Genomic DNA, 25,343 nt, shown 5'->3' with positions numbered 1-25,343 from the left:
AGAAACCGGATGGAACGTGGCGGCCTGAGGGTGACTATGGTAATTGGATATGGTATGCTGCAGGCTGATCTCTACCACAGGTCATAGGCCGGATTGCATATGATGCCGGGGCAACGTCAAAACTTGTAAAGTGACTGAAGGATGTCTTCCGAGACCCCGTTTCAACGAGATCAATTTTCACCGTGCTGAATGGTAATTCACGATGGAAGATTCCACTTGGTGCCCGAACAAGGTCAAATTGCCAACCAACTGGTGTATGTCAGGACAACGTCGAAAACTAGTCTCGCGATGACGTTTTCCGGACCTCGTTTAACCGAGATCAAGGTTCGCCGTGCTGACTGGGTTTTCACAATGAAGGATACCACTTTTACTTCTGTCGATTGACTGGATTTCGGTAACAAATAACAAATAGCGTTTTTGTTTTTGCTTAGGTCCAAACTAGGTTCGCTCTAGTTCCAATCGACCGTCTGTCAAAACGTTTGTTTTTTCACTCAGGTTGAACTTAGTTTCGCTCTGGGTTGAACCTTTTAGACGACGGGTACACTGACAACCTGAAAAAGTTTGTTTATTCTCTCGAAAATGTTTGTTTATTGAGTGGTCGGGTTGGAACAAACCCAGGTTAAAAAACAAAAACGCTAAAAGATGAGACTGAACATTCGACAGTTATTAACGGGAGGAGTCGTTGCAGAGTACGCTCGGAAAACTGATGAACGAATCGGTGAACAACTTGCAGAAAACCTGAACGAGCATATCCACGATGTAGATTGCTGTAGTCACTTCCAGCTAATGGTTCGACGTAGAGTGCCAACGAGTGATTGACGAGAAGAATCGAACAACTACGACATGTCACAGCATGGAGAGATACCGAGATACTAGGGCTGCCGAAAAGAGACTTCACCGCCGTAAGAAACGTAAGCACTGTTTCGAAAAGCTTCTTCAAAAATGTCAACGGAATCAGGACCAATGTTTCGCAACATGACCACACCGCGGTGCGCGAGTGTTGCTTCTAGTTTTCAGTATAAAACCATATACAAATATAAAAACCCTACAGCGTAAAACCCTGCAAACGCAAGCTACTCCGCAACATGCATAACAGAGGGTGCTAGTGTGCAAGCAAAATGTGTAGGACGATGGTTTTTAAAGGATTTTCTTCTATGTGTCATGTCAGTTCGTCAGTGGTGTTAGGTTTTTTAACAAAACTGATTAGGCTGATACGTGCTGCTCTTGGTGGTTCAAAATCAAGCGTCAGGACAGCTGGTCAGACATCGGACTCGTTTGTGACGTTAGATGGTTTGCAGCAAAGTGACGGATTATCGAATTTGCTGTTCAATACTGCATTGGAAAGTGCTATTCGAAAGGCAGGCGTGCAGAGAAGTGGCACATCATCACGAAATCTCAAATGCTCCTAGGGTTTGCGGACGTAATCGATATCATCGGTGTTAACCATAGAGCTGTGGAAGAAGCGTACACGCAGCTTAAGGAGAGAGCTGGGAGGATAGCAAAGCCTGGGTGCTAATTCCGTTATCGAAATTTGACCTTCTGTTTTTATACGACAGACTTCGCAACAAGCTGGTAGAATACAGGACAGTGCGGGGTCAGTGCTACGATCCTATTGACTCTAACAGCCTCTCCCAGCCGAGATTCGAGGATAGGGCTTACCATAAATTCGAGCAAAACAAAGTATATGGCGGCAGGTAGAAAGCGTGGTAGCCCATCGGTTGTTGGAACTGCGAGGGTGATGGATAGAGATACTTTTGAAGTGGTCGACGAATTTGTTTACCTTGGTACGTTAGTGACATGTGACAACGATGTGAGTCGTGAAGTGAAAAGGCGGATAGCGGCTGCCAACAGAGTGCGCTACAAATTACGTAGCCAGCTGAGGTCCCGTGCCTGCAACTTCGTACAAAACCAACGCTCAATAAGACTCCAATTCTCCCGGTGATACACTATGGCCACGAAGCGTGCGTGTTGAAGGAGGACGACCGACGAGCTCTTGGCATTTTTGAACGGAAGATCTTGCGTTAAATTCTTGGCGGCGTATCAGACGAAAGTGTGGCACAGGTGCTAGAATCATGAAATATACCCTTGAATACTTGAAAGGCCTGGCCTGGACTGGCCATGTAGCAACGATGCCGGATGAGAGACCAGCGAAAACAATATTTAGCAGAGAACCCGATCCACCTTTTCGCGCGCTTAATGGCGGCTAGTGGGTACACTTTTCGACAAAGTTTATTTGCTTTTGGGAACTCCGCTCACGTACACTTGAAAGTTCTACAACAACAATCAAGGGTGGAAAAATCAACTTGACGTGAATAAAGTTGCCAAAGGCAAGCTAACGTTTTCCGAAAATTGTACCCGCTAGCCGGGTACTCTCGCGTAAAGGTGGATAGAGGTCGACGACTTCGAGGCAGACGCCGTACCCATTGGATGAGCGCTGTTGGCCGAGAAACGTGCAGACGTCTCCTGAATTCGGCATGAATTCAATAAGCGGATTGTCGCCGAAAAAGTAAGTACATGGATAATAGCAATTACAACCATCTTCCTTTTAGGAGCCCTCCCTCTGCGCTAATTTTCAATAGTGAATTAATACACTCAAGTGTACTTATTAATGTAGAGTAGTAGTAGTAGTAGGGGAAAGCCACCATCATTTCAAGGACTTGCCAATGTATGTGGGTAGAATTACAGTAGATCCAAATTTGATTATCAAATGAATTTCACACTAATGTTGTTACAGAAGGGCCAAAAGGGATTGGGCGGACCCACAAGCAGAGGCACTTGTGCGCATTCCGGGGTTATAAGAGTCGCCTTCCAGCATTAGGATCCTTCCATGTAATAATCAATTTCGCTGTACCAACTTTAACCCACGTGATGATTTGTTTGTTTTGAATTGAGAAGTGCCATATTTGCTTCAGACCTTAAGGATTCAGGTTGGCAATCCACTCCGTCATCCAGCCTTCCGCATTTATGATATCAATAATAATACTGTTAATAATATGATATTAAGATGAAATGTGGTATATATGGTAAAAATAGAACAATCTCACCAGCAGTCCTTCGTATGGAATAGAGTAGCGTCCTTCAAGGTTCCATAAATGCTTCTAATAGTTAATTTAATTTTTCATTCTGGTATCCATGTGCAGTATTAAAACTCGTTTTGGCCAAGGCAGCCGGGAACCTCCCAGCAACGCACCTCCTAGCTTGGCTACTCAATAGAGCATTACCAGGTATGACCACGTGGAGGCGCTAGGTAGGGGCTTGGGATGGCTAGAGCTATATTGGACGCTCTTCATTTGCCTTCCCCATTTCATACCCAAGTGTACTTATTAATGTAGATTACAGAAACTCAAATTAGTAGACGTTCTCGTAAAAATCTATTGAATCATAAATCATCACGTTTTAATTCCTTATATTTGAGTCTCCAAGGAGGATATAACAAAACATTATTCAACTTTCACTTTGCGAAATGATCAAAAGTAAATTAGACAGAAAATGCAGATAATCTTCCTCGACGATTCGAACGTGCGACAATCCGGTGTATTTTGTTTCCTCCGGTTCGAAAAATATGGGCTCATCATCTAAACTGGAGTAGGCGAAAGTTTTCTTGCCTCTGGCAAAGTGGTCGTCATCAAACATCACTCGCTTTATAGACGACGTTGGAGGAGAGGGTTTCAGAATTCCTCGCGGAACCGGTGTCGATGAGAGTGGTTTAACATTCAGGTCCGACCGGGATACGGCCCCCTGGGAAACCGGAGTGGACGTTGATGCGGCTTGCTGTAAGTGTTGCTTTCGGACTACGTTGACACGCAAATTGCGATCGGGTTTTTTCGGTTGCATCGGTTGGATGGCAGTGGATACCTGGATGTGGCTGTCTGACGTTTGGTTGTCATCATCATCTTGGTTGGTGTTGTAAATTGGAACTGAACCAAATTTTTTTCTAACAAGGATTTCCTTTGTATCCTTGAGAATACGTTTTTTAACGAAATCGTGGAAAATTAGTAGTTCTGTACTAAGTTCGCGTTTGATTAGTTGTTTTTCGCGTTGCGACAAATTGGTGTCTTTCAATGCCAGTAAACTCTGAGAAGCAAGAAGAGTCAAAATGAACTCTAATCCGCTAATGCATAGTTTTGAGTCGAGGTGCGTCAGTAGCTCATTTGAAAGGGCAATAGCATTCGTTGATGTGAAGCTAGACACAGAAGTCATAGATAGCGACTTAGAGAATGGCGTCCGTGTCTGACGAGTCGAACCATCTGCTGCGGCAAGAGCGGATTTATTCAAGCGCACTAAAGCGGAATTGGACAGTGAAGATCCAGTATCTACGCTGTCCATATCAGAGGGTTTTGGATCTGGCAGGTCGTTCAATGGTGTTTCTTGGAACGAGTAATGTTGCTGTGAATAAAAATGTATGTTAGCATAAAAGTTAACAGTAATGACAACCGAATAACTTACCACATTCAACACCTTAGTAAAAATACAAACTGCTCTCAAAACAGTACCGAAACTGAGCTGGGAGAAATTTTCCGAGTTCATTTTTGGAACGCCAAATTGAATTTCAATCAGCGGATAGTAATGTCCAGGGAAAAAATTGACCTCACAAAGAAGTGTTAGCAAGGAAGGACTGAATTTCAACAAACATTTAGCACAGAGATTTACAATTTCGATCAAATTATTCATAACCGTTACTAGCTCATCCGAAGTGTCTACCGCGTTCGGATCATCTTGATCGGTAAATAACTCTACTGCTGGACCACCTGCCAAACGTTTCGAAATCTTCGGGCGGTACAATAATGAAACAGCGTGATCCATTAGTATTTGTACACAGCGCTGTAATTGAAAAGCTTTTAATACAAGAAATATTTATTTCTACTGCATACCTACCATTAAGTTAATCAAGCTTTGTCCGTGCTCAAGCCGCCAATCTTTTTCGTAATTAACCAATTCGCCCAACAGTTCTAGCGTACCTTTGATCAATAGGACCGCGTTTTCTTCCAATGATTGCTTTGCCAGTAGAAGAGAATCCATCAGGTACTCCTCATGAATCCCGGCGAAGAATATAGCATCACGGAAAAAGCTATGTTTGTGCTGAGACAGAAGCACTCGCACCAGCTCTATACCTTTCGTATAAATTGGCCACCAGTCTTGGGTTTTCCACTTGTTATCTGCCTCCTAGAATAGATTTTGGAATAGAGTCAACTTAAGCCGGTTTTTGCATTTATTACTCACACTTGCGGTCAGGTAAGGTCTCTGTAGCAATTCCTTCGGCGGGAGCAGCTTCAACCACAGATAGTCTCCGATATCGCAATGCAACAGTTCCGCAGAACACCTACTCTTAGCCAGCACCACCAATAGTTCCAATATTTCGGTTGTGGTTTTGCGCTTGGAAAACATTGGCAGCATTATGTTAATAACGCTCAACAGTCGCTGAAATAGCTTGTTTCGTATTAGCCAACATTGCCATCGGGAGGCGGGACTTTCGTTTTCCTCAAACACAAGGATCAACTTCTTCAACAGATTCAGTGACAAAAGGAGAGCAATTTTACCCCTGCTTTTAACATGCGATTGATTAGGATTCTTCAACTCTATTTTTGTAGCAATTTCCAGGTCGAAAATCTCCGAACAGACTATATCTACGGCAGAGCGAGTAATACTTGAAATTTCCATGTCACTATCAATCAGTTGATCAGCATGGAGCTCAACGATTCGTATTCCTATTGCCAGAATGGATTCCTTTGCCCTAACGTGGATTTCCTTATAATTTACAGCTAGAGCGTTCATCAGATGCTGTATTTTATCTAAAACGGCATTGTCCTGTTCAGCATTGTCCGTATATTTATGCTCGTAGTCGGATAAGATTATCAGATATAATTCAACAAGAATTACGAATGGACGAAAGTCTTCAGCATATTCAGCTCGCTCTACTAGAACGTCCAAGCACTGATTCGCCAAGTATCGTTTGCTGCGCTCAGGCAGGTAAATCCCCGAGTCTTTTTTACGTATTACGATTACCATTAGGTCCTTGAAAGATTGCAACCGGCTGAGCCACTCAGGTGTTTCGTCGGTGATCGCTGCAGCAAACATTGAACTGTCATCATTCGTTTCACCGCTCGTTTTGGGTAAGTCAAAAACAGACCTGACCCAACGCGCAAAGACATCGTAGTCGAAGAATCTGTCGTACACTTTTTTCAAATTTTCATCCACCTTTTTACTGGATGGGTCTAGTTTAAACAGCTCAATGCCAAGAATATTAAACAGCTGACTGTAAGCTCTGATGTGTTCGCTTATGTTACCAAACAACGGATTGCAAAGTGATTGCCAAAACGTTTTCTTTTCTAGCAAATCTTTGCAAAGAATTTGCATATTATTTTTCCACAGTGCATGAAACAGTGACATTATACGAGAAAGTAATGGACTGGCTAGTTTTTTCGTGTCATTTGCAATCGCTTCCAGATACTCCTCCATGTAGGTTGGAATTCCATCGCTGATGGTTTTCTTTTTTCCTGGTTTTGTGCCAAGAAAGAGACGGTTAACATCGTTGTAGTGAATTTTAAAGAAAGCTTCTGTTAGACCCGGTTGTTTGTGAATACAAGCTTCTACAAATTCGAGGACAGCAATTTTCAGATTATCGCTCTCTAGGTCATCTCTTAAGCGTTGTAGAAAAATTAACCGAATTTGATCTGGCTCCATGTCTAGACATGCCAGCAGCGACATTCTAAACTCAATCGAGAAGCGTCTCAACAGTCGACAAGAGAGAATAGGCAATCTTCGGTTGAAAATATTGTTCATATATCCGGTTACCACAGGAATTATCCGAAGGGTATCCCTTTGCTTCGGTTGCGTATAAATTGCCGATTCTAAAGGAGATAGCAGCTTATCATCGCCAATTACTGCATGTTTCAGACGTAGAATTTGCATCAATATTGTCATAGAAAGTTGCACTATCAAATTCATGCTCTGTTCCGGTGCCAGCATCCAGCTTGTTTCGCTTTCCATCACCGACTGCAAATAACCATTACCAATGGCGACAAACTTCAGTAGAGTCATTCCATTGTCCAAATCCAGCAGACTATAAACGCAAACGTTGCGCAACACCATTCTGGCGGGGTCATTCTTCAAGGTTTCCGGACTAAGCTGCAGTATTTCAAAGATATACTGCAAAATGAAAACATAGATCTTTTGCCGCTCTGCTTCTTGCTCAAATCGCCAGGTATGAGCGTGAGGAAAAACTTCACGCAGTAAAAATATTAATCCAGGCAACTCCACACCAAAAACATTGCTTTTGTTTAGTTTTGTGTAGGTTTTTAGGAAATTCAAATAGGCCTTCAAAATCCGATATTTGCCCAGATTTTTCTCATAATTCACCAGATAATATCCAATCAAGCTAGATTCGAAGCTCGTTCCGGTTGCGTAATCATTATAGTCCAGGTTGACATTGTTCACACTAGGGAGAACATTAAGATTAATCACACGGGAATAGATTTCCGGCTCAAAGAGTGGTACCAGCGCGGCACAAACATTAAGACACTCGGCCAGCAGTTCAATAGGAGGATTTTGCATGACCTTGAATTTGAGCAAAATATCAAAAACCATCTCGGTAGGATGCACCATCTCCGAGCTGATTTCGTGAGGTTGCTGCAGACGTTTCACAGCTACGGCCAAGTAGCGGATCCCTGAAACAAAATTCAACATTAGTGCACAAGTCTAAATAAAATCTAACTTAACCACTTACCGGCAGTGATCCGGTTGATTCGCTCGTCGTTCAACTGCGTGTATGCCAACACGTCCGACAGCAATTCGTTGATCTCGTGGTGCAGCGCGCTGAAGAAATTGAACCGTGTTCGGAAATGAGCCAGCGTTTGCGTTCGTTTGTCAATCACAACCGTTCTGGTTCCGTGTGGGATTTTACAACCAATCTTACGAAATGGTACATAGTCACGCAGTAGAACAAATTCATCCTCGCTGTTCGGCGATGGACGCAAATCGTAGTGGTCAGGATTGTACACCTCACTGTAGACCGGTAAATTCTCCACCAAATCGTGTACGTATTTGTTCTGAGTAATACCGGACGAGGCCAGCGCATGAGCAATAGTTGCTAATGGGACAAAATCTACAGGAAAATTTTCCAACGCTGTATCAAATAGAGAACGAATAGGATTGTCCTCATTTTTGCAAAATTCTGACGCAATTGATGGACTATGCAACAATTCGGCTAGTAGATCGAAGATTTTGTTGTGATGTGAAACAGATCCATCCGAATCGAATAACTGACATAGATAGCCAAGATGGTTGAATATTGCTCGCCGAGTTATGCGGCATACCAAGCTATGATCCGCAAAAGTTGGATGTGTTACGAGTGCGTGCAAGTACTGAAACACGCCGAGCTGTATAGCCCTGGAACCAAACTGTCGGTATCGATTAGACATGTCGTCATCTTCTAGGCAGCTTGTCAAACGAAAATTGAAAAGCATCCACACTAGCAGAAGGGGCCCATGCTCGGGAAATTGATGCAATGCTACAATTTCACCATCGAGTGCTTTCGATATTCCTGCTATCCATGTTTCATCTTCTTTTCGTTCACTAACATCTAACACACGATATACGATAGCCAATTCACTGAAAGTAATTCGCTTCACCATATCACTATGTATTTCATTCGTGTTATCCAGATACTGCTGTTGACGTCCAAAGGAATGATGTTTGAACAGCTTGAACAGTTGACTGAAATCATCTGCATCAATGCCTCCGTGATTGATAATGAGCAGAAGTATATGCAGAATTTCATTTATCTCCCGCATTTTGCGCTCAGACCAGGAAACCATCTTGCTTTGACAATTCAGTATATCGCCAGGGATTAGTTTATGCGGCATTGTCTCGTTTACAAGATATTCTAACTGCTTGATGTAGGACTTCCTCAAATTTGTTAAACCAATCTTATCGATAACAGCTTTGTATTCTCTACAGTACGGATGACTAGTTGAGTTGCAGAACTCAAGCAAATTTTTAGTAATTTTTAGCATAATCATTCGTTCCAGCCTGTAATATGCCCAGATATCATTCAGTAAGGTCAACATTGAACTTTCGGTTGAAATATATTCTGCTAGAGCGGTTGCTGGTCCCCGATATTCATTGACCAGATAAAAGCAAAGGATGTTCCAGGCTTGCAAAGCATCAATATCCTATAGGATAAAACAGTTTCAAAACCTTCATTAACACAAACCAATATTTAAAAATTAAAACCGCTAGCTTACCAGATACTGATACAGCTTTGTAGCGAACGTAAATAGCTTTTGCTGATGACGCTCCTTCATCATAGTCTGCAGTTTTGCTTCTGATGCCTTATCAGCGTGGCTCTTCCGGTACAGCAGAATGCCATCCGTAAGCTCTTTTGAAACATCCATTAGTTTATCTTGAACAACAGCATTCGGAGTCTCGTAGTGGATACCAGAGATTAGCTGCCACACTTTCTTCCATTGACTAGAGAAAAAAATGTGGAAGGTTAAAAATTGTAAACAAAGTTCAGAAAGTCAGTTTTGCTCTATACTTACATCACTTCACCGTTTGAATCTTCCATGGTAGGTAGAAAATTAATTCTATTCCAAACCGAGAATAACGTTTGCGATTAATTTATGCCTTGATGCACTTAAACGCAAAAAAATCACTCGATTATCCGGCAACGACAAACCGCGCTATAACGTACCGTACAGATTCGGCAGTAAAATTTTATTTTGACATTTGAATTGTTTTTATTACGATGTACTAAAAACCACGGATGCCAGGTGACATTTTCAAAAGTCTTGGCAAAGCCAGATCCCTGTCACGACAGTTGTCAGCTGTAGAGTGACTATATACAGAGTGGCGACAATGTCAAAATTGGAATGATAATTATCTGTCAGTGTCATTCCAATCGAGCAGACGACCTATCCAACGCGTATGCAGGAAAGAGAAAGAAAAACCTTGGAAAAGCCGCATTGCATACATTTGGGATGACTTGTCGCCACTCTGTATATAGCAGGGGCTTGCGATGGGTGCCATGTTTTTGTTGCCAACATCTCAGCACATCTCGACAAGGTTGGCAGCAAATCTACCTGTCAGACGGGCGCTATTTCTTGCGTTTCTTGAAATAGCGCCCTTCGTTAAGTCGACTGTCAAACACCGTTCGTTAAGATTGGGATAGCACCCCGCTGGTATATAGTCACTCTAGTCAGCTGAAGCCGCCTCCGATAGTGGTGGTAATAGAGGTAGACAACAAATTTTGAAATAAAATTTAAACGAACAACGCTTGTATTTAATGCTGCGCAGTATGACGAAAGCAGCGTGTTGTTTCCATTTTTTTGTTTATCGTAAAAAATAAGACTATTAAAAGTCAGAATTTTTCCTATCTTATGTTGCCGATAGCACAAAAAAACGAACATCGTTCATTATCTACATCCTGCATGCAACATATTTTCTGAACCATAAAACCCTATGATTGCGTAATTCTTACAGATGCTGTCAAAATCGAGCCAGCAAGCCTGGCTCAAACGGCTTCAAGAAAAATGTATGAGAATGACGTTCGTGCCAGGGATGTGGGCAAAGTAAGAAAAGTGACCTGTGGGATTTTGCTTGGGAATTTGCAGCCAACTTGCACCTTTATCTCATTTGCTTCACTAAATTTTTCATCACCCATGTAGGATAGATTATCTATTAGTTGCGCCACTAAGCACAATATAACTTCATTTTGCTTGTTTATTGAGGTATTGTCAATTGCAAGGAAAATTGTACCATCCAAAGTGCGATATCGCTCATAAAAGTGCCATTTTAGCTTAAATCGTTTCGATATCTTCGGCGCACTTTTTCTTCATCTTCCAAGCAATAAGTGCGCCGAAGAGACCGAATCGATTTAAGATAAAACAGCACTTTTATGAGCGATATCGCACTTTGGATGGTAAAACTTTCCTTGCAATTGACAATATATGCTTCAATTAATGCTTGTGGGATATATTGCGCTCTTCGCACTCAATTGGACTGCACAGTTATAAATTGCAACCTTCAAAACTGTGATGAAAAGTGTGCTACTGATAATATCGCTGGTAATCTTATATCGATAATACCATCAAACTTTATCGTCACGGAAAAGTATCGAAAATTTGAGGGTTTAAAATGAAATCTTCTTCTTGGCTTGTTATTATTTTAACATTTTTGTTCTATTTCTTACGTATTTTTGCATATACTGTCATATAATCGTTATTAATTATTAATTATTCAAATAGGAATCAACTAAGATTCATGGGTTTTTACCACGAAATTTTGGTAACTTTTCTCACCTACAAAATGTGTGACTGAACAAGTGTGCTCAAAATCCAACTTTCAATGAAAAGGGCAATATTTACAAGATTTTTGCATTTCGCGTTTTGAATGCAATTTGCAATACTATTGGCTAGAGAGCCTTACACACTTAACAAAAAGCACCGAATTCGGTAAAATTTTACCGAAATCTAAACAGCTGAACGTTCGGTAAAAATTTCGATAGTGCCAATCGACGTTTACAGATCACTAGCTGACCCGACAAACTTCGTATTGCCACAAATTAACCTGTGTTGTACATAAATCATGAATCTCGGATGATCTTTGTCACTATCTCGAGTTTTGCAAGCCCCCCAGTGGGCGGCGCTTTCGACGGCGGGTCACCGGCAACACTCGCGACCGGCTCGTCCTGAATGATCTAGTGTTACTATAGATAGTTTTTGTGGTCTTGTTATTGATTAATGTTTTATGGAAGAGTCTCGAATTTCTCGAGTTGGATTAGTTTTTGAGTTTCGCAAAAATTTCTGTTTTATTTGTATGAGAGTCCATATCTCCCTACCACAGGGGTGAGAGGTCGGTCTCTAACTATCATAAAATAAATTCAAGACTGAAAAATCTCCTACATGCTAAATTTGGTTCCATTTGCTTGATTAGTACTCAAATTATAAGGAAATTTGTATTTCATTTGTATGGGAGCCCACCCTCTTAAAAGGGAAAGGGGTCGTAATACACCACAGAAAAAAAATTCTGCCATCTAAAACTCTCACATGCCAAATTTGGTTCCATTTGCTTGATTAGTTCTAAAGTTATGAGCAAATTTGTATTTCGTTTGAATGGGAGCCCCCCCCCCCTCCTAAAAAGGTAAGAAGTCCTAATTCATAATGGGAAAAATGGTTGCCTCCAAAAACACCCACATGCCAAATATGGTTCCATTTGCTTGATTAGTTCTCGAATTATGAGGAAATTTGTATGGAAGCCCCCCCCCCCTCTTAAAGGGGAGAGGAGTTACAATTCCCCTTATAAAGAGGGAGGGGTCTCAATTTACCATAGAATAAATTCTTGTCACCGAAAACACCCACATGCCAAATTTGGTTCTATTTGCTTGATTAGTTCTCGAGTTATGAGGAAATTTGTATTTCATTTGTATAGGAGCCCCCCCTCCTAAAGTGGGGAGAGGTTCTTATTCATCATAGAAAACATTCTTGCCTCCAAAAACACCTACATGCCAAATTTGGTTCCATTTGCTGGATTAGCTCTCGAGTTATAAGGAAATTTGTATTTCGTTTGTATAGGAGCCCCCCCACTTAAAGTGGGGAGGGGTCCCAATTCATCATAGAAAAAAATTTTGTCTCCAAAAACACACACATGCCAAATTTGGTTCCATTTGCTTGATTAGTTCTCGAGTTATGAGGAAATTGGTATTTCATTTGTACAGGAGCCCCCCCTCTTAAAGTGAGGAGGGGTCCTAATTCAACATAGAAAATTTTCTTGCCCTCGAAAACTTTCACATGCCAAATTTGGTTCCATTTGCTTGATTAGTTCTCGAGTTATGAGGAAATTTGTATGGAAACCCCCCCTCTTAAAGGGGAGAGGAGTTATAATTCCCCTTATAAAGAGGGGAGGGGTCTCAAATTACCCTAGAATAAATTCTTGTCACCGAAAACACCCACATGCCAAATTTGGTTCTAATCAAGCAATAGTTCTCGAGTTATGCAGAAATTTGTGTTTCATTTGTATGGGAGCCCCCCCTCTTAGTGGGGGGAGGGGTCTCTAACCATCACTAAAACCTTTCCTGGCCCCAAAAACCTCTACATGCAAATTTTCACGCCGATTGGTTCAGTAGTTTTTGATTCTATAAGGAACACAGGACAGACAGACAGACAGACAGACAGACAGACAGAAATCCTTCTTTATAGGTATAGATTTGTATTTCATTGGTGTAGAAGCCCCCTCTGTTAAAGTGTGGAAGGGTCCTAATTCACCATAGAAAATGTTTTTGCCTCCAAAAACCTCCACATGCCAAATTTGGTTCTATTTGCTTGATTAGTTCTCGAGTTATGAGGAAATTTGTATTTCATTTGTATAGGAGCCCCCCCTACTAAAGTGAGGAGAGGTCCTAATTCATCATAGAAAAAAATCTTGCCTCCAGAAACACCTACATGCCAAAGTTTGTTCCATTTGCTTGATTAGTTCTCGAGTTATGAGGAAATTTATATTTAGCTTATATAGGAGCTTCCCCCTCCTAAAGTGGGGAGGTGTCCCAATTCATCATAAAAAATATTCTTGTCTTCGAAAACCTTCACATGCCAAATTTGGTTCCATTTGCTTGATTAGTTCTCGAGTTATGAGGAAATTTGTATTTCGCTTGTATAGGAGCCCCCCCTCCTAAAGTAGGGAGGGGTCCCAATTCGTCATAGAAAAAATTTTGGTCTCCAAAAACACACACATGCCAAATTTGGTTCCATTTGCTTGATTAGTTCTCGAGTTATGAGGAAATTTGTATTTCATTTGTACAGGAGCCCCCCCTCTTAAAGTGGGGAGGGGCCTAATTCATCATAGAAAATATTCTTGCCTTCGAAAACCTTCACATGCCAAATTTGATTCCATTTGCTTGATTAGTTCTCGAGTTATGAGGAAATTTGTATTTCGCTTGTATATGAGCCCCCCCTCCTAAAGTAGGGAGGGGTCCCAATTCATCATAGAAAATATTCTTGCCTTCGAAAACCTTCACATGCCAAATTTGGTTCCATTTGCTTGATTAGTTCTCGAGTTATGAGGAAATTTGTATTTCGCTTGTATAGGAGCCCCCCCTCCTAAAGTGGGGAGGGGTCCCAATTCATCATAGAAAAAATTTTGGTCTCCAAAAACACACACATGCCAAATTTGGTTCCATTTGCTTGATTAGTTCTCGAGTTATGAGGAAATTTGTATGGAAGCCCCCCCTCTTAAAGGGGAGAGGAGTTATAATTCCCCTTATAAAGAGGAGAGGGGTCTCAAATTACCCTAGAATAAATTCTTGTCACCGAAAACACCCACATGCCAAATTTGGTTCTATTTGCTTGATTAGTTCTCGAGTTATGCAGAAATTTGTGTTTCATTTGTATGGGAGCCCCCCCTCTTAGTGGGGGGAGGGGTCTCTAACCATCACTAAAACCTTCCCTGGCCCCAAAAACCTCTACATGCAAATTTTCACGCCGATTGGTTCAGTAGTTTTCGATTCTATAAGGAACAAAATACAGACAGACAGACAGACAGACAGACAGACAGACAGACAGACAGACAGACAGACAGACAGAAATCCTTCTTTATAGGTATAGATTAGTAATGTTTGGTGCAATAAAAAATTTCGGTAAATTTTACCGAATCGTTTAAGTGTGTAGAGAGTCGCCATCTTAAGCCGAAAATTCCAATCGAACAGAATCAGTTGTCAAAAATAAGTCCAATCGAACAGGAGACTTGTCAAAATACCGATTAGAGAGCCCTAAAAAGAGTAACGACTAGAGAGCCTGTTAAAGATAGAGAGACGCCATCTCAAATCAAGAACATTTTTTGAGCAGATTCTTTTGAATTTTTAGCAGCTTTTTATGTATTATTCAAGATAAAAGCTTCAGAGAAAGATTCCTGTAGTATGTTGTTATTATATATAGCATCGAGAAACTCGAAATCTTCAATTTAAATCGCTGGTTCTCAAAAGAATTAGCAATAACAGACAACAGCAGCATATCTATTTACGGTACGACCAATAACTGTGGTAAAATTATCATGAAAAGGAATTACATATCCAGATTTTATAAAAGTAATTTATTTCAAATGTCTTGATCACAGAATAATCTGTGCGTGCGGCAACACTGACAGACGCAGCTGCATTGTTGCTAGATAATTTGTTTCAGATGGCGACTCTAAGGCTCTCTACTATTGGCAACTTGACTGGCAAGCTTATCCAGATTTTACGAACCAAATTTATGCATGCACTAAATTTAAAGAGCGGACAGCGGACTGCATCACTGTTTTAATTCTGGGGTCTGTCAAAACCATTAGTACTAATGTACTAAAAGTAATGCAAATATAAAAAGCGAATGTCAAACTTTTTGATGCTGGTGGATTTCATCATTATTCGATCAAGTTTTTGTTAGACTTTTGTGGCTCTATAAGCTGTAATAAACTGAAAAAAATTGCGAGGAATGGTTAACGTTACAAAACATGTGCTTAATCCCTGTATAGTGATGTGTTGTGTACGGTGAAGGGCTAACATTAGCCAAAAATGTTTACAGTACAGCAAATTCTGGGCATCCAAACAAAGAAACAGTGACTGCTTTCGAAGATTTTTTTTCTCTCTGGTTCGCGACGACATCCCGTGCGAACGGTTGTGCATTGTTGATGAACAACGGTGATCTATTCACTATTAGAGATTCCGGCTGTATCTCTAATGGCGCAGTCTTTCAGCTGGTAAGGATTACAAAAACATTTTCTCTTGAACCGTCAACGTTCTTGGAAACTTCGTTCAATTCAATAATAACAAAATTACTGTTTTACCCTGTTCTAAATTACGTTATAACTTCAGAAATTCTCTTCGTACACGTCGTGTGAGGACGATAAGCGCGGTGCATAATATTTTATCATCAATTCAATTACAGTCCAACGCGAGTTCTTCGCTCTACGTACAATGGAAGCCAATTGATTTATAAACTCCAGAGCTAGTTGATGTCAATTATCTGTGCGTTCCATTTAGGTTTAACTCGCTGCACAGTATTAAAATTTATGAGCTTGTTTCAGTTGAAATGCTGTCGCAAGTAGTATCAAATTGCTATGAGTAGAACACGAACCAGACGTAAATGGACGTTTCTTTTTACTGTGCACAATTTGTCTTCAACTCTTAGTATTTATTCAGCGACAGATCAATTCAGCTGCGCTTGAAGTGCTGTGAGTTCGTTTCGCGTTTTTCGCGTTTATCGTTTAACGATTATGAAAATTTCAATTATGGTCGCGAGGGCATAAGACACCGTGTATAAGTTGTTTCAGTCAGTAGCGGAAAATGCGATTGTATGTGAATAAAATTGGTGTTGGATATTAAATCATTCTATGGTTTTGCTTTTACGTTCGCTAGGTATCACCACAATCACCTAGGGCCAACAAAAACGGAGGACCAACTAAAGGCCAAATCGGTTCCCTTGTGTTCAGTGAATGACGTTCAGCTGCGGTTTCTCTGCCCGGATGATTTGGAGGAGGTGCGAACCCTCTGCCAGGACTGGTTCCCGATCGACTATCCGTTGTCGTGGTATGAAGACATTACATCCAGTACCCGATTCTTTGCGTTGGCCGCGGTGTACAATTTTACAATTATCGGCTTGATAGTGGCGGAGATTAAGCTCTACTCTAAGCTGAATAAAGAGGTAAGTAGTAGTAAGTGAGTGAGTGACTGTTATTAAATTGATCGGAATAAGCCAAAAAAAGATGTTGATGTGTAAACCTGACCGATTTAAAAAAATATCAACTTACGTTTCTGCGACCCGAGCTTTAATTGACTTTATTTGTGTATACGCTGGTGTGTATGGCTGTGGGTAAACTTTAAAATGTAAGACTGAGAAATTAAACTATTTTGTAAAGACAAATAAAATATGTTGCTAACTACTATTTCAGGATCGCGGTATATTGTCGGAGTCGATGGGCCGCGAGGCGGAAATTGGTTATATTCTTTCTCTCGGTGTGCATCGTAAGTACCGCCAGAATGGTATAGGATCACTGTTGTTGGACTCTCTCATAAATCATTTGACGACTGCCGAGCGGCATAATGTGAAGGCAATATTCCTCCATGTTCTTACGACGAATCAAACCGCCATACTCTTTTACGAACGAAGAGGGTAAGTTTGAAGCACAATTAGTAAATGGACAGTTGACGATTTCTTATAATAATTCAATCGAACCATACAGATTCATACTACACTCGTTTCTGCCTTACTACTACTCGATTCGGGGGAAATGCAAAGATGGTTTCACCTACGTGTCCTACATCAACGGAGGACACTCACCGTGGACGTTATAATATCCTTTTCAAAACAAAAATCTCATGCAATTTGCTTATTTCGATACCATCTTATGATTGCATTCATTAACTTCATAGTTTGTGCATGTGTAGCATTTTTTATCAGTTGAAGGAAACAATTGTGCACATTTTTATTATTTTAATCATAGGAAAAGTTCCTTAACTAATAACTTTATTTATATGTGTGTCTTGTGTCCGGCGTATGTTGTGGTTGTTTTATTTTTCTGTTTTGCACGTTAGTTCCATTATTTTCGTTATAAGCTTTAGGAATAATCTGTGGCAACGTAACTAAGGTTGAAGCATGCTGCATGGTAACTACCAGTGATTTTTTGTCCTATAAGCGGGTATGTATTCGACGTCAATCAATCTTTGAATCTCGGGTTATTGTTTGCAATTTAGTGGAATAATTGTTGTATTCAATAATGAGCAGTAGGTTTATTTGTACTTGGATATTTTATGGTTGCTAATGATCCGGTTCAAAATATTTGCCTTTGTTAAGAAATTAAAATTTCTTGTAATTTAACTGATGTAAACTTAAATCAGTTTATGATCATTACCGGTTTCTACCGTTAAAATTTCCATTTGCATCTACTTGATAGTTAGGAAAGGCTCACAAGATAAAATATTAAAATATAAAAAAATGTATGCCACTTTTTACATCCCAGCTTACTACTCAGATAGGATTAGCATCCATCTTGTTATGCAATTGTCACTTCATCAATGTGTGTCTAACGCTTTTGCTTAATCTCACTTCCATTGTTCGCATTGTTTGTTATGTTTAGATATGAGTAGGATTTTTACAGTGAAAAACGTGTGCTAAATACAATATGACATTCTACAATGAACCTTAACCTACGGATATACTGATCATTTGAAATATTGGTGCTCCCTGGTGGTTACTGCTGGAGGTCTTTGCTCATGGATCAGCGGCCGACTAAGGAGTGCGATTCGATGGGTCTGCTATCGAACGATATCTAGGTTTACGTATTCGCAAGACAACTGAATGAGCGAGAGTAAAATAAAAAAAAATGATTCGTTTTTGTGCTATCTTGGGATTTTCTAATTTTGCGACACACTCGGGCATTTTTTGCAAAATTATCGTACAGGATTGAGCTGAAGGGTCTCAAATGTCATGAAATTGTATACACTCACAGTTGAAGACTTAGGAACGATAACAATATTGCAAAATTCAATTTGTCTAGAAAACTCCAAAGGATTTTTTGATTTTCTCGGTTATTACTTATTTCGAATATCCATAACTCCTAAACTTGTTGAAGATGGAACCAAATTTTCTCAGTAATCCAGAAAATATATCTTAAAAAGGTTTTTACAAAAATTTTCACGGCTGCGGTTTCACGGCAAATTTTGAAAACTATGGTTGAACGTTGAAAAACTACTGTTTAAGATTCAAAGATTGAGAGATTAAAATTGATAAGTAAGATTAACATTTTAAAAGTATTCCACCTTGCATTTTCTACTGTTCTTGGGGATTTCTCGTCACCACAGAAAATTTTGTAAGAAACTATTCCCAAATCATATTTTTTCTGGATTGATTACAAAATGAAGATATATTTTTATACAAAATCTTTATTCTTGGAAGCTTGTTTTTTTTCACTAAAAGATTATGAATTGCAAAATTCGAAAAATTTACCATGATTAAAAACGTAGCTTTTTCAGTTTTTCTTCGGAGTTTTCCATCGCCATGGAAAATTTCGCAAGAAACGTATTCAAATTCAAATTTGATTGCATTTTTATTAAAAATTCCGTGTTCTACGATTCGCCACGAGAGAATGCGAGAGCTTGAATTTTGAAATACTGTTTTCGTTCATAAGTCCATTAAATACTCACGTAAAAAATTTCATGAATTTCTTTGACCTTTTGGCATCAAAAACTCGCACCTACACAACTTATTTGCAACACGCATGCTAAATTATGCAAAAGTACAAGAATTAGAAAAACATGTTTTAGATTGTCACCAGTGTCAGAATGTTTAATGGCAAATATTTTAAAGTTTCACATTATAGGTAAACTTTATTTTAAACGGCGCACTAAAATATGATACGAGACAACACAAATTCGAAAATAGAGACATGCTGCGGTGTAAGTTACATTCTATAAACTCGGTGATCATTTAGTCCAATTTAATAAAAGCACAAACGCGATCGGATTAGGATAAGCGGAAAAAATGAGTAACTTTTTAGTTTACTCAGCCATCAGTTTTATCACAGTTAGAGTAGCAGCTGTATATAATAGTTATAATTGTTGACCAGTAAATAGTTATGCCAATCTCCAGTAAGTATGTTACGCGTCAGTCAGGTGTCTAACGTCAGTTCTGTTGCAATTCGACAGAAATTTGTTTTTTGATTGACCACAATGCAGGAACATTTTATTTATAATTTAAATGTTATTTATACTAGGTTACTTGAAATTCATTCAAAAACTATCATTAGTCCGACATTAAACGATTGACATTTAATTGCATATCAACTGATATCAGGTTCCTTTTAAAACGTTTGTAACTTGCACATTTTTAAGTATTGATCGCCAGTAATGCGCTAGCAAATAGATTGCATTTCCACTTTATAAACGTACAGTTTTTGTGTGTGAACTGACACTGTACTTTACGTCAAGTGTAAGCGTTTATTTTACGACAATAATGATGTAAAATTAATTGGCACCAAAAGCCTTTTGATTATTTCTACATAAGTCATGTCGATTACCGAAGGTTTTAATTCCTAATCGATGCATCTTCTAAACAAAAGACCTACAAAGATGACAAAATAGAGTAAGCAACTAATATTTAATACGGAAAAAAATTATTTATTGAATGATATGCACACTGATATAGCTCTTGAGAAGGGAAACAGCGTTTAGTTATGCCAAATACAAAAGATGTAAAAATGTAGCATGCATTCACAAATGTTTGTAGTGACATATCACTGTTTCACAATGCTTTTCAATTACCAGGAAAATTTTCAAATTTCAAAGAACTTTTTTGTCAGTTCATCACTAACTTTTTGTTTGAGTTTGAGTTATTTATTTAACGAAATTTAAAATAGTGTTATCGTGAAAAATCATCTTCAGAAATGCAAACGCCCACTTTGGGAAGAAGGAATGCTTCCGTCCAGTTGTTAGAAGATAGTTTTCGTACCATACCTCAACTGCATTCTCCACAAGATTACTGAACATTGTTGAATTTTGCACGAATATGACAATGCATTTCAATATCCACTAGTTGAAACCTGTCGGTGTTGTAACACTTAGAAAAGCGGTTGGCAGGACAACAAGGGAACAAGCAGAAGGTATGAATGAGCTGTGCAGTAATATTCATGGTGTCATTGTATCGACCGCGAGAGAATTAGTAGGTACGCTGCGTGAAAGACACCGTTCGAAGCCGAAAACAGAAAAAATGTGCATTTGTACACTATGATAAACAATCGTGGTATTGACGGTTTCGTTCTAGTGTATGACGGTTGCAGTCATGTCCTGCGATCGAGCGAAACATGTCTGTCTTGTTCTGGACTCGTGTAGATATCAGGAGGCTTACCGAAACCAGGAGTTACGCAGGCCTTTATAAATACACACGTTAAGCAGTGTGCAAGCAAAGAACACATACCTAAGACGCGCCCAAGACGACAGAAGCGGGTGGAAACGAAACGGTCGTTTGTTCAATATGTTACCATTCCTCGGTTGGAGTTTAAAGCAGTACGCACTGATACCATCCGCCTTCGTCATTTAAGGAATCTCCATTGTCCATGGTGTTCCAGCGTGTCTTCCCGTAAGATTAAATGGTTGTACCCTCCTGGATACGCACAGGGAAGGTGCTTTTGACGACTTTGTATGCACTTGCTAATTGTTAGAGTTTGAGATACGGAACAGTTCCCGGATGAGTGGAAAGATAGGGGTATCTTCCCGACCTACCAAAATGGTGCCAAGTTGGACTGTGGGAACTTATCAACCGGCTTCGTCGAAGGTCGGTCTACAACACATCGAATAATTACACTACGGCAGATCCTTCAAAAGGGCCATGAATACAGAGTTCCCACGCACCATTTTTTCATTGACTTCAATGATACCATCGATACCAGGCTGAATAATGCGTACCTTCGGTGCCTTGTGCACGTGTAGGCATAAAATAGACCCTACAGTGGTTCATAGCCTCTTATTCAGCAACTCCTATTCCTACCTCCTCGTGGTACCAGCCGGGATACGAGCAACTTTGGTGGAGATCGGGTAACCACCCAGATAACACAAAATCGTAATAGAAAGTTCACATTAAATCGTTTTCATGTCAATTTCACATTGGAATTGTATAATGATTAGAGTATGTCAAATCGTAGTGAACGATAAGTTGTTTTGCAGTCGTGCGTGTCTTCATATACAATTCATGACTGTGAATTATAAAGCAGGATAGACAATTGCAATATTTGATTATATCTATATCATATATTCAGGAGCATTTAGTTGCGTGTTATAAAAACTGCGCAAAATAGAATTACAAATAGTTGTCAAAATTTTCGCACGTATATCGCCTCCACTTTGGTACATACATGTTCTTATATGGCGTTAAATATAACTTTTTCGTTCAGATATGATTTCGTATACCTCAGTTGCAATCGAGATATACAAACCAAATGGTTTACTGGGCAACCCCGGTGGAAGCCAAGGTCGTCTGCTGACAGGAAAGGAGGGCTCTTTCGAGCTTCGTTGGCCCTCCGGCGAAACAGGGGGTTGGTGTAGCAGGCTTTGCAAGCCGTCACCACGAAAAATACTAAAGCACGGAATGAAGAACAAATAAATTCTTACTGGAACAATCGGAATAGACCCACGCGACGAAAAAGGACTATGGATTGGAAACTCGGGACGTGGAACTGCCGATCTCTCAACTTCCAAGGGAGCACTCGAGTGCTCTCCGACGTATTGAAGAGCCGCAAGTTCGACGTCGTAGCGCTGCAGGAGGTGTGCTGGAAGAGCTCAACGGTACGTACGTTCAGAGATGGACATATCATCTACCAGAGCTGCGGCAACACACACGAGCTGGGTACAGCTTTCATAGTGATGGGCGAGATGCGGAAACGGGTGATTGGGCGGTGGCCAATCAATCCTCGAATGTGCAGATTGAGAATCAAGGGCCGATTTATTTACGCAACATTTATTCGTTGACTTCAAAGCCGCATATGATACCATCGACCGAAAAGGGCTATGGAAAATCATGGACGAGAACAGCTTCCCCAGGAAGCTCATCAAACTGATTGAATCTACGATGGATGGTACACAGTGCTGTGTTCGGATTTCGGGTGGACTGTCAAGTTCATTCGAATCACAAAGAGGGCTTCGTCAACGTGATAGTCTTTCATGCCTGCTGTTCAGTATAGCGCTACAAGGTGTTATGAACCGAGCGGATATCAACACGCGGGGCACGATATTCAACAAATCTAGTCAATTCGTCTGCTTTGCCGATGACATGGATATTATCGGCAGAACATCTGAGGCGGTGCCTGAACAGTACACCAGACTAAAGCGCGAAGCAGAAAAGATTGGGTTAAAGGTAAATACGTCTAAAACAAAGTACATGCTGGCCAGCGGAACCGAGGCCGAACGACATCGCTTGGGCAGTAGTATATTGATCGACGGCGATGAGTTTTAGGTAGTCGATGAATTTGTCTACCTTGGCTCACTGGTAACGGCGGACAATGATACCAGCCGTGAGATTCGGAGGCGTATTATCAGCGGAAGTCGTGCTTACTATGGGCTCCACAAGTAATTGCGGTCGAGCAGACTAAGTCCCCGTACAAAGTGCACCCTGTACAAGACGCTTATTAGACCAGTTGTTCTCTACGGGCATGAAACATGGACAATGCTCGAGGAGGACCTGCGAGTGCTCGGAGTCTTCGAACGACGAGTGCTAAGAACGATCTTCGGTGGCGTACAGGAGAACGGAGTATGGAGGCGGAGGATGAACCATGAACTCGCACAGCTCTATGGCGAACCCAGTATCCAGAAGGTAGCTAAAGCTGGACGGATACGATGGGCAGGGCATGTTGCAAGAATGCCGAACAACTACCCTGCAAAGATGGTGTTCGCCTCAAATCCGGTAGGAACAAGACGACCAGGAGCGCAGCGAGCAAGATGGTTAGACCAGGTGGAGCGAGATCTGGCGGAGAGTACTCGGTGTCCGAGGAATTGGAGAGCGGTAGCCCTCAACCGAGTTACATGGAGAAATTTTGTTCAACAGGCTTTGTCTTAGGACAGATTTCGTTAAAGGTAAATACGTCTAAACTACATTCTGGCCAGCGGGACCGAGGCCGACCGACGCCGCTTGGGTAGTAGTATAATGATCAACGGTAATGAGTCTACGTTAGCCCACGGCGGACAATGACACCAGCCGTGCGATTCCGAGGCGTATTATCAGCGGAAGTCGTGCTTACTTTGGACTCCACAAGCAATTGCGGTAGAGCAGACTCCGTACAAATTGTACCCTGTACAAGACGTTTATTGGACCGATTGTTCTCTACGGGCATGACACATGGACAACGCTCGAGGAGGGCCTGCGAGTGCACGTAGATTTCGAAAGACAAGTACTAAGATCGATCTTCGGCGGCATACAGGAGAACGAAATATGGAGGCGAAGGATGAATCATGAACTCGCGCAGCTCTATAGTGAACCCAGTATCCAAAAGGTTGCTAAAGCTGGACGGATACGATGGGAAGGGCGTGTTGCAAGAATGCCGGACGACTACCCTGCAAAGATGATGTTTGCCTCAAATCCGGTAGGAACAAGACGACAAGGAGCGCAGCGAACAAAATGGTTAGACCAGGTGGAGCGAGATCTGGCGAAGGGTGATCGAGGAATTGGAGAGTGGTAGTCCACAATCGAGTTAACTGGAGAAACCTTGTTCAACAGGCTTCGTCTTTGGACGGCAGAAGCTGCTCACGACAGCGTCTGATCCTGAGCGGGCGGCTCAATTAAAAAAAGTGGTGTTTCGACGGTTATTTAGGCGTGTCCTGAACAATGGAATAATTCGCATGATAAAATTTTGAGTCAGCTGCTGGGGCCCTCGCTGAAGCTGTTTGCAGTAGGAATAATAACAAATTCCAAACACCCGGATCCTCTCCCCCACTGTTTGCTCCCCTCTCAAACCTACACAAACGAGCTACAGCTAATGCCATTCTCGTTAGTGACGTAACCGCAAATTGAGGGCCAAACAAAATGCTGCGTCAACGCGTCCGTCAACGTTATTATGACAGTTTGCCCATGGGTTTACTGTCAAATTGACGGTAACGGATGCGTTGACGCAGCATTCTGTTAAGGCCCTTGCTCCATGGACACCTAAACAATGATTTCTACGAACATTCAAGCAAACACGGATCGGAATATTCGGTATCGAGCTAGGCGGCAAAACAAGAACGACGAGTGGAAATCCGGTAATTGAAAGCTCAGATCGCTGAATTTCGTAGGTGGCATCGTAGTTCTGCAGGAAATCTTTCGCAAAGGAGAGAAGGCTTGGAAGATCCGCTGCCGAAAGGCCAGGTTTTCCCAGAGCGGTGGCACTACCAACAAACTTGGAACAGGTTTTGTAGCATTGAGTAGAACACAGAATCGCGCGATAGATTGAAAGGCGATCGACGAGATGATGTGTCTATTGAGGATAAATGACGTTTCTTCAATTACATCATTAACATGTACTACCCGCACTAGGGTAGAGACTCAACGATAAGAAGGAAGAGTTCTACGCATGATATGGGGATATGAATGCGTAGTTCCGTAGGGGAGAAATGTATCGACCTGTGATCGAGCGCCACTGCCTGCACACCGACACGAACGATAACGGCTAATGATATATAAACTTCGCAGCTTCCCGAGGTATGGTGAACCAAAGCACCTTTTCCTACGCAAAGATTTTTACAAAATCATCTGGAGGTCATCTGAACAATGTATAATCTGCAAAGTACCGAGAACTACGCGCGAATATTGGATACGATACTATCTTCTTCCGAGGAATAAGGTTCTTCAACCCTTGCCCTT

The 25,343-nt window shown here is 41.0% G+C and overlaps 2 protein-coding genes across 3 annotated transcripts; one reads left to right on the top strand and one right to left on the bottom strand.

Moving 5' to 3' along the window:
• Window positions 1–3,396: 3,396 nt before the first annotated feature.
• Window positions 3,397–9,666, bottom strand: LOC128734853 (nucleoporin Nup188). Its single transcript, XM_053829230.1, has 7 exons — window positions 9,540–9,666; window positions 9,243–9,468; window positions 7,724–9,170; window positions 5,221–7,664; window positions 4,876–5,163; window positions 4,447–4,821; window positions 3,397–4,386 (listed from the first exon to the last, which is right to left on the bottom strand). The coding sequence occupies exons 1-7, from the start codon at window positions 9,563–9,565 to the stop codon at window positions 3,445–3,447; spliced, it is 5,748 nt and encodes a 1,915-aa protein (XP_053685205.1). The 5' UTR covers window positions 9,566–9,666; the 3' UTR covers window positions 3,397–3,444.
• A 5,735-nt stretch (window positions 9,667–15,401) lies between these two features.
• Window positions 15,402–18,911, top strand: LOC128734282 (N-alpha-acetyltransferase 60). 2 transcript variants are annotated; one of them, XM_053828381.1, is made up of 5 exons: window positions 15,402–15,723; window positions 16,382–16,667; window positions 16,915–17,135; window positions 17,206–17,316; window positions 18,182–18,911. In XM_053828381.1, exons 1-5 carry the CDS (start codon window positions 15,704–15,706, stop codon window positions 18,318–18,320), a joined length of 777 nt encoding a protein of 258 aa, XP_053684356.1. In that variant the 5' UTR covers window positions 15,402–15,703; the 3' UTR covers window positions 18,321–18,911. The 2 variants fall into 2 exon arrangements, with proteins under 2 accessions (XP_053684356.1, XP_053684357.1); XM_053828382.1 differs by lacking the exon at window positions 15,402–15,723 and adding an exon at window positions 16,211–16,317.
• The last annotated feature ends 6,432 nt before the right edge of the window (window positions 18,912–25,343 follow it).

The sequence above is a fragment of the Sabethes cyaneus genome, chromosome 2 (genome assembly GCF_943734655.1).
Source record: "Sabethes cyaneus chromosome 2, idSabCyanKW18_F2, whole genome shotgun sequence".
In the NCBI taxonomy this organism is placed as follows: domain Eukaryota; kingdom Metazoa; phylum Arthropoda; class Insecta; order Diptera; family Culicidae; genus Sabethes; species Sabethes cyaneus.
The sequence above is the reverse complement of the archived record's forward strand: the minus strand, read 5'-3'. Positions and strand labels throughout refer to the sequence as shown.

What these genes read in the sequence shown, in the direction of transcription:
- LOC128734282 (XM_053828381.1), top strand. Translation starts at nt 15,704, where the DNA reads ATGGCGCAGTCTTTCAGCTG. An exon ending in ACTCTAAGCTGAATAAAGAG is followed by an intron (nt 16,668 to 16,914) that starts GTAAGTAGTAGT and finishes CTACTATTTCAG; the next exon opens with GATCGCGGTATATTGTCGGA. An exon ending in CACTCACCGTGGACGTTATA is followed by an intron (nt 17,317 to 18,181) that starts ATATCCTTTTCA and finishes CTACGGATATAC; the next exon opens with TGATCATTTGAAATATTGGT.
- LOC128734853 (XM_053829230.1), bottom strand. Translation starts at nt 9,565, where the DNA reads ATGGAAGATTCAAACGGTGAAGTGAT. An exon ending in GATTCAAACGGTGAAGTGAT is followed by an intron (nt 9,469 to 9,539) that starts GTAAGTATAGAG and finishes TTTTTTCTCTAG; the next exon opens with TCAATGGAAGAAAGTGTGGC. An exon ending in GACCTTACCTGACCGCAAGT is followed by an intron (nt 5,164 to 5,220) that starts GTGAGTAATAAA and finishes AATCTATTCTAG; the next exon opens with GAGGCAGATAACAAGTGGAA.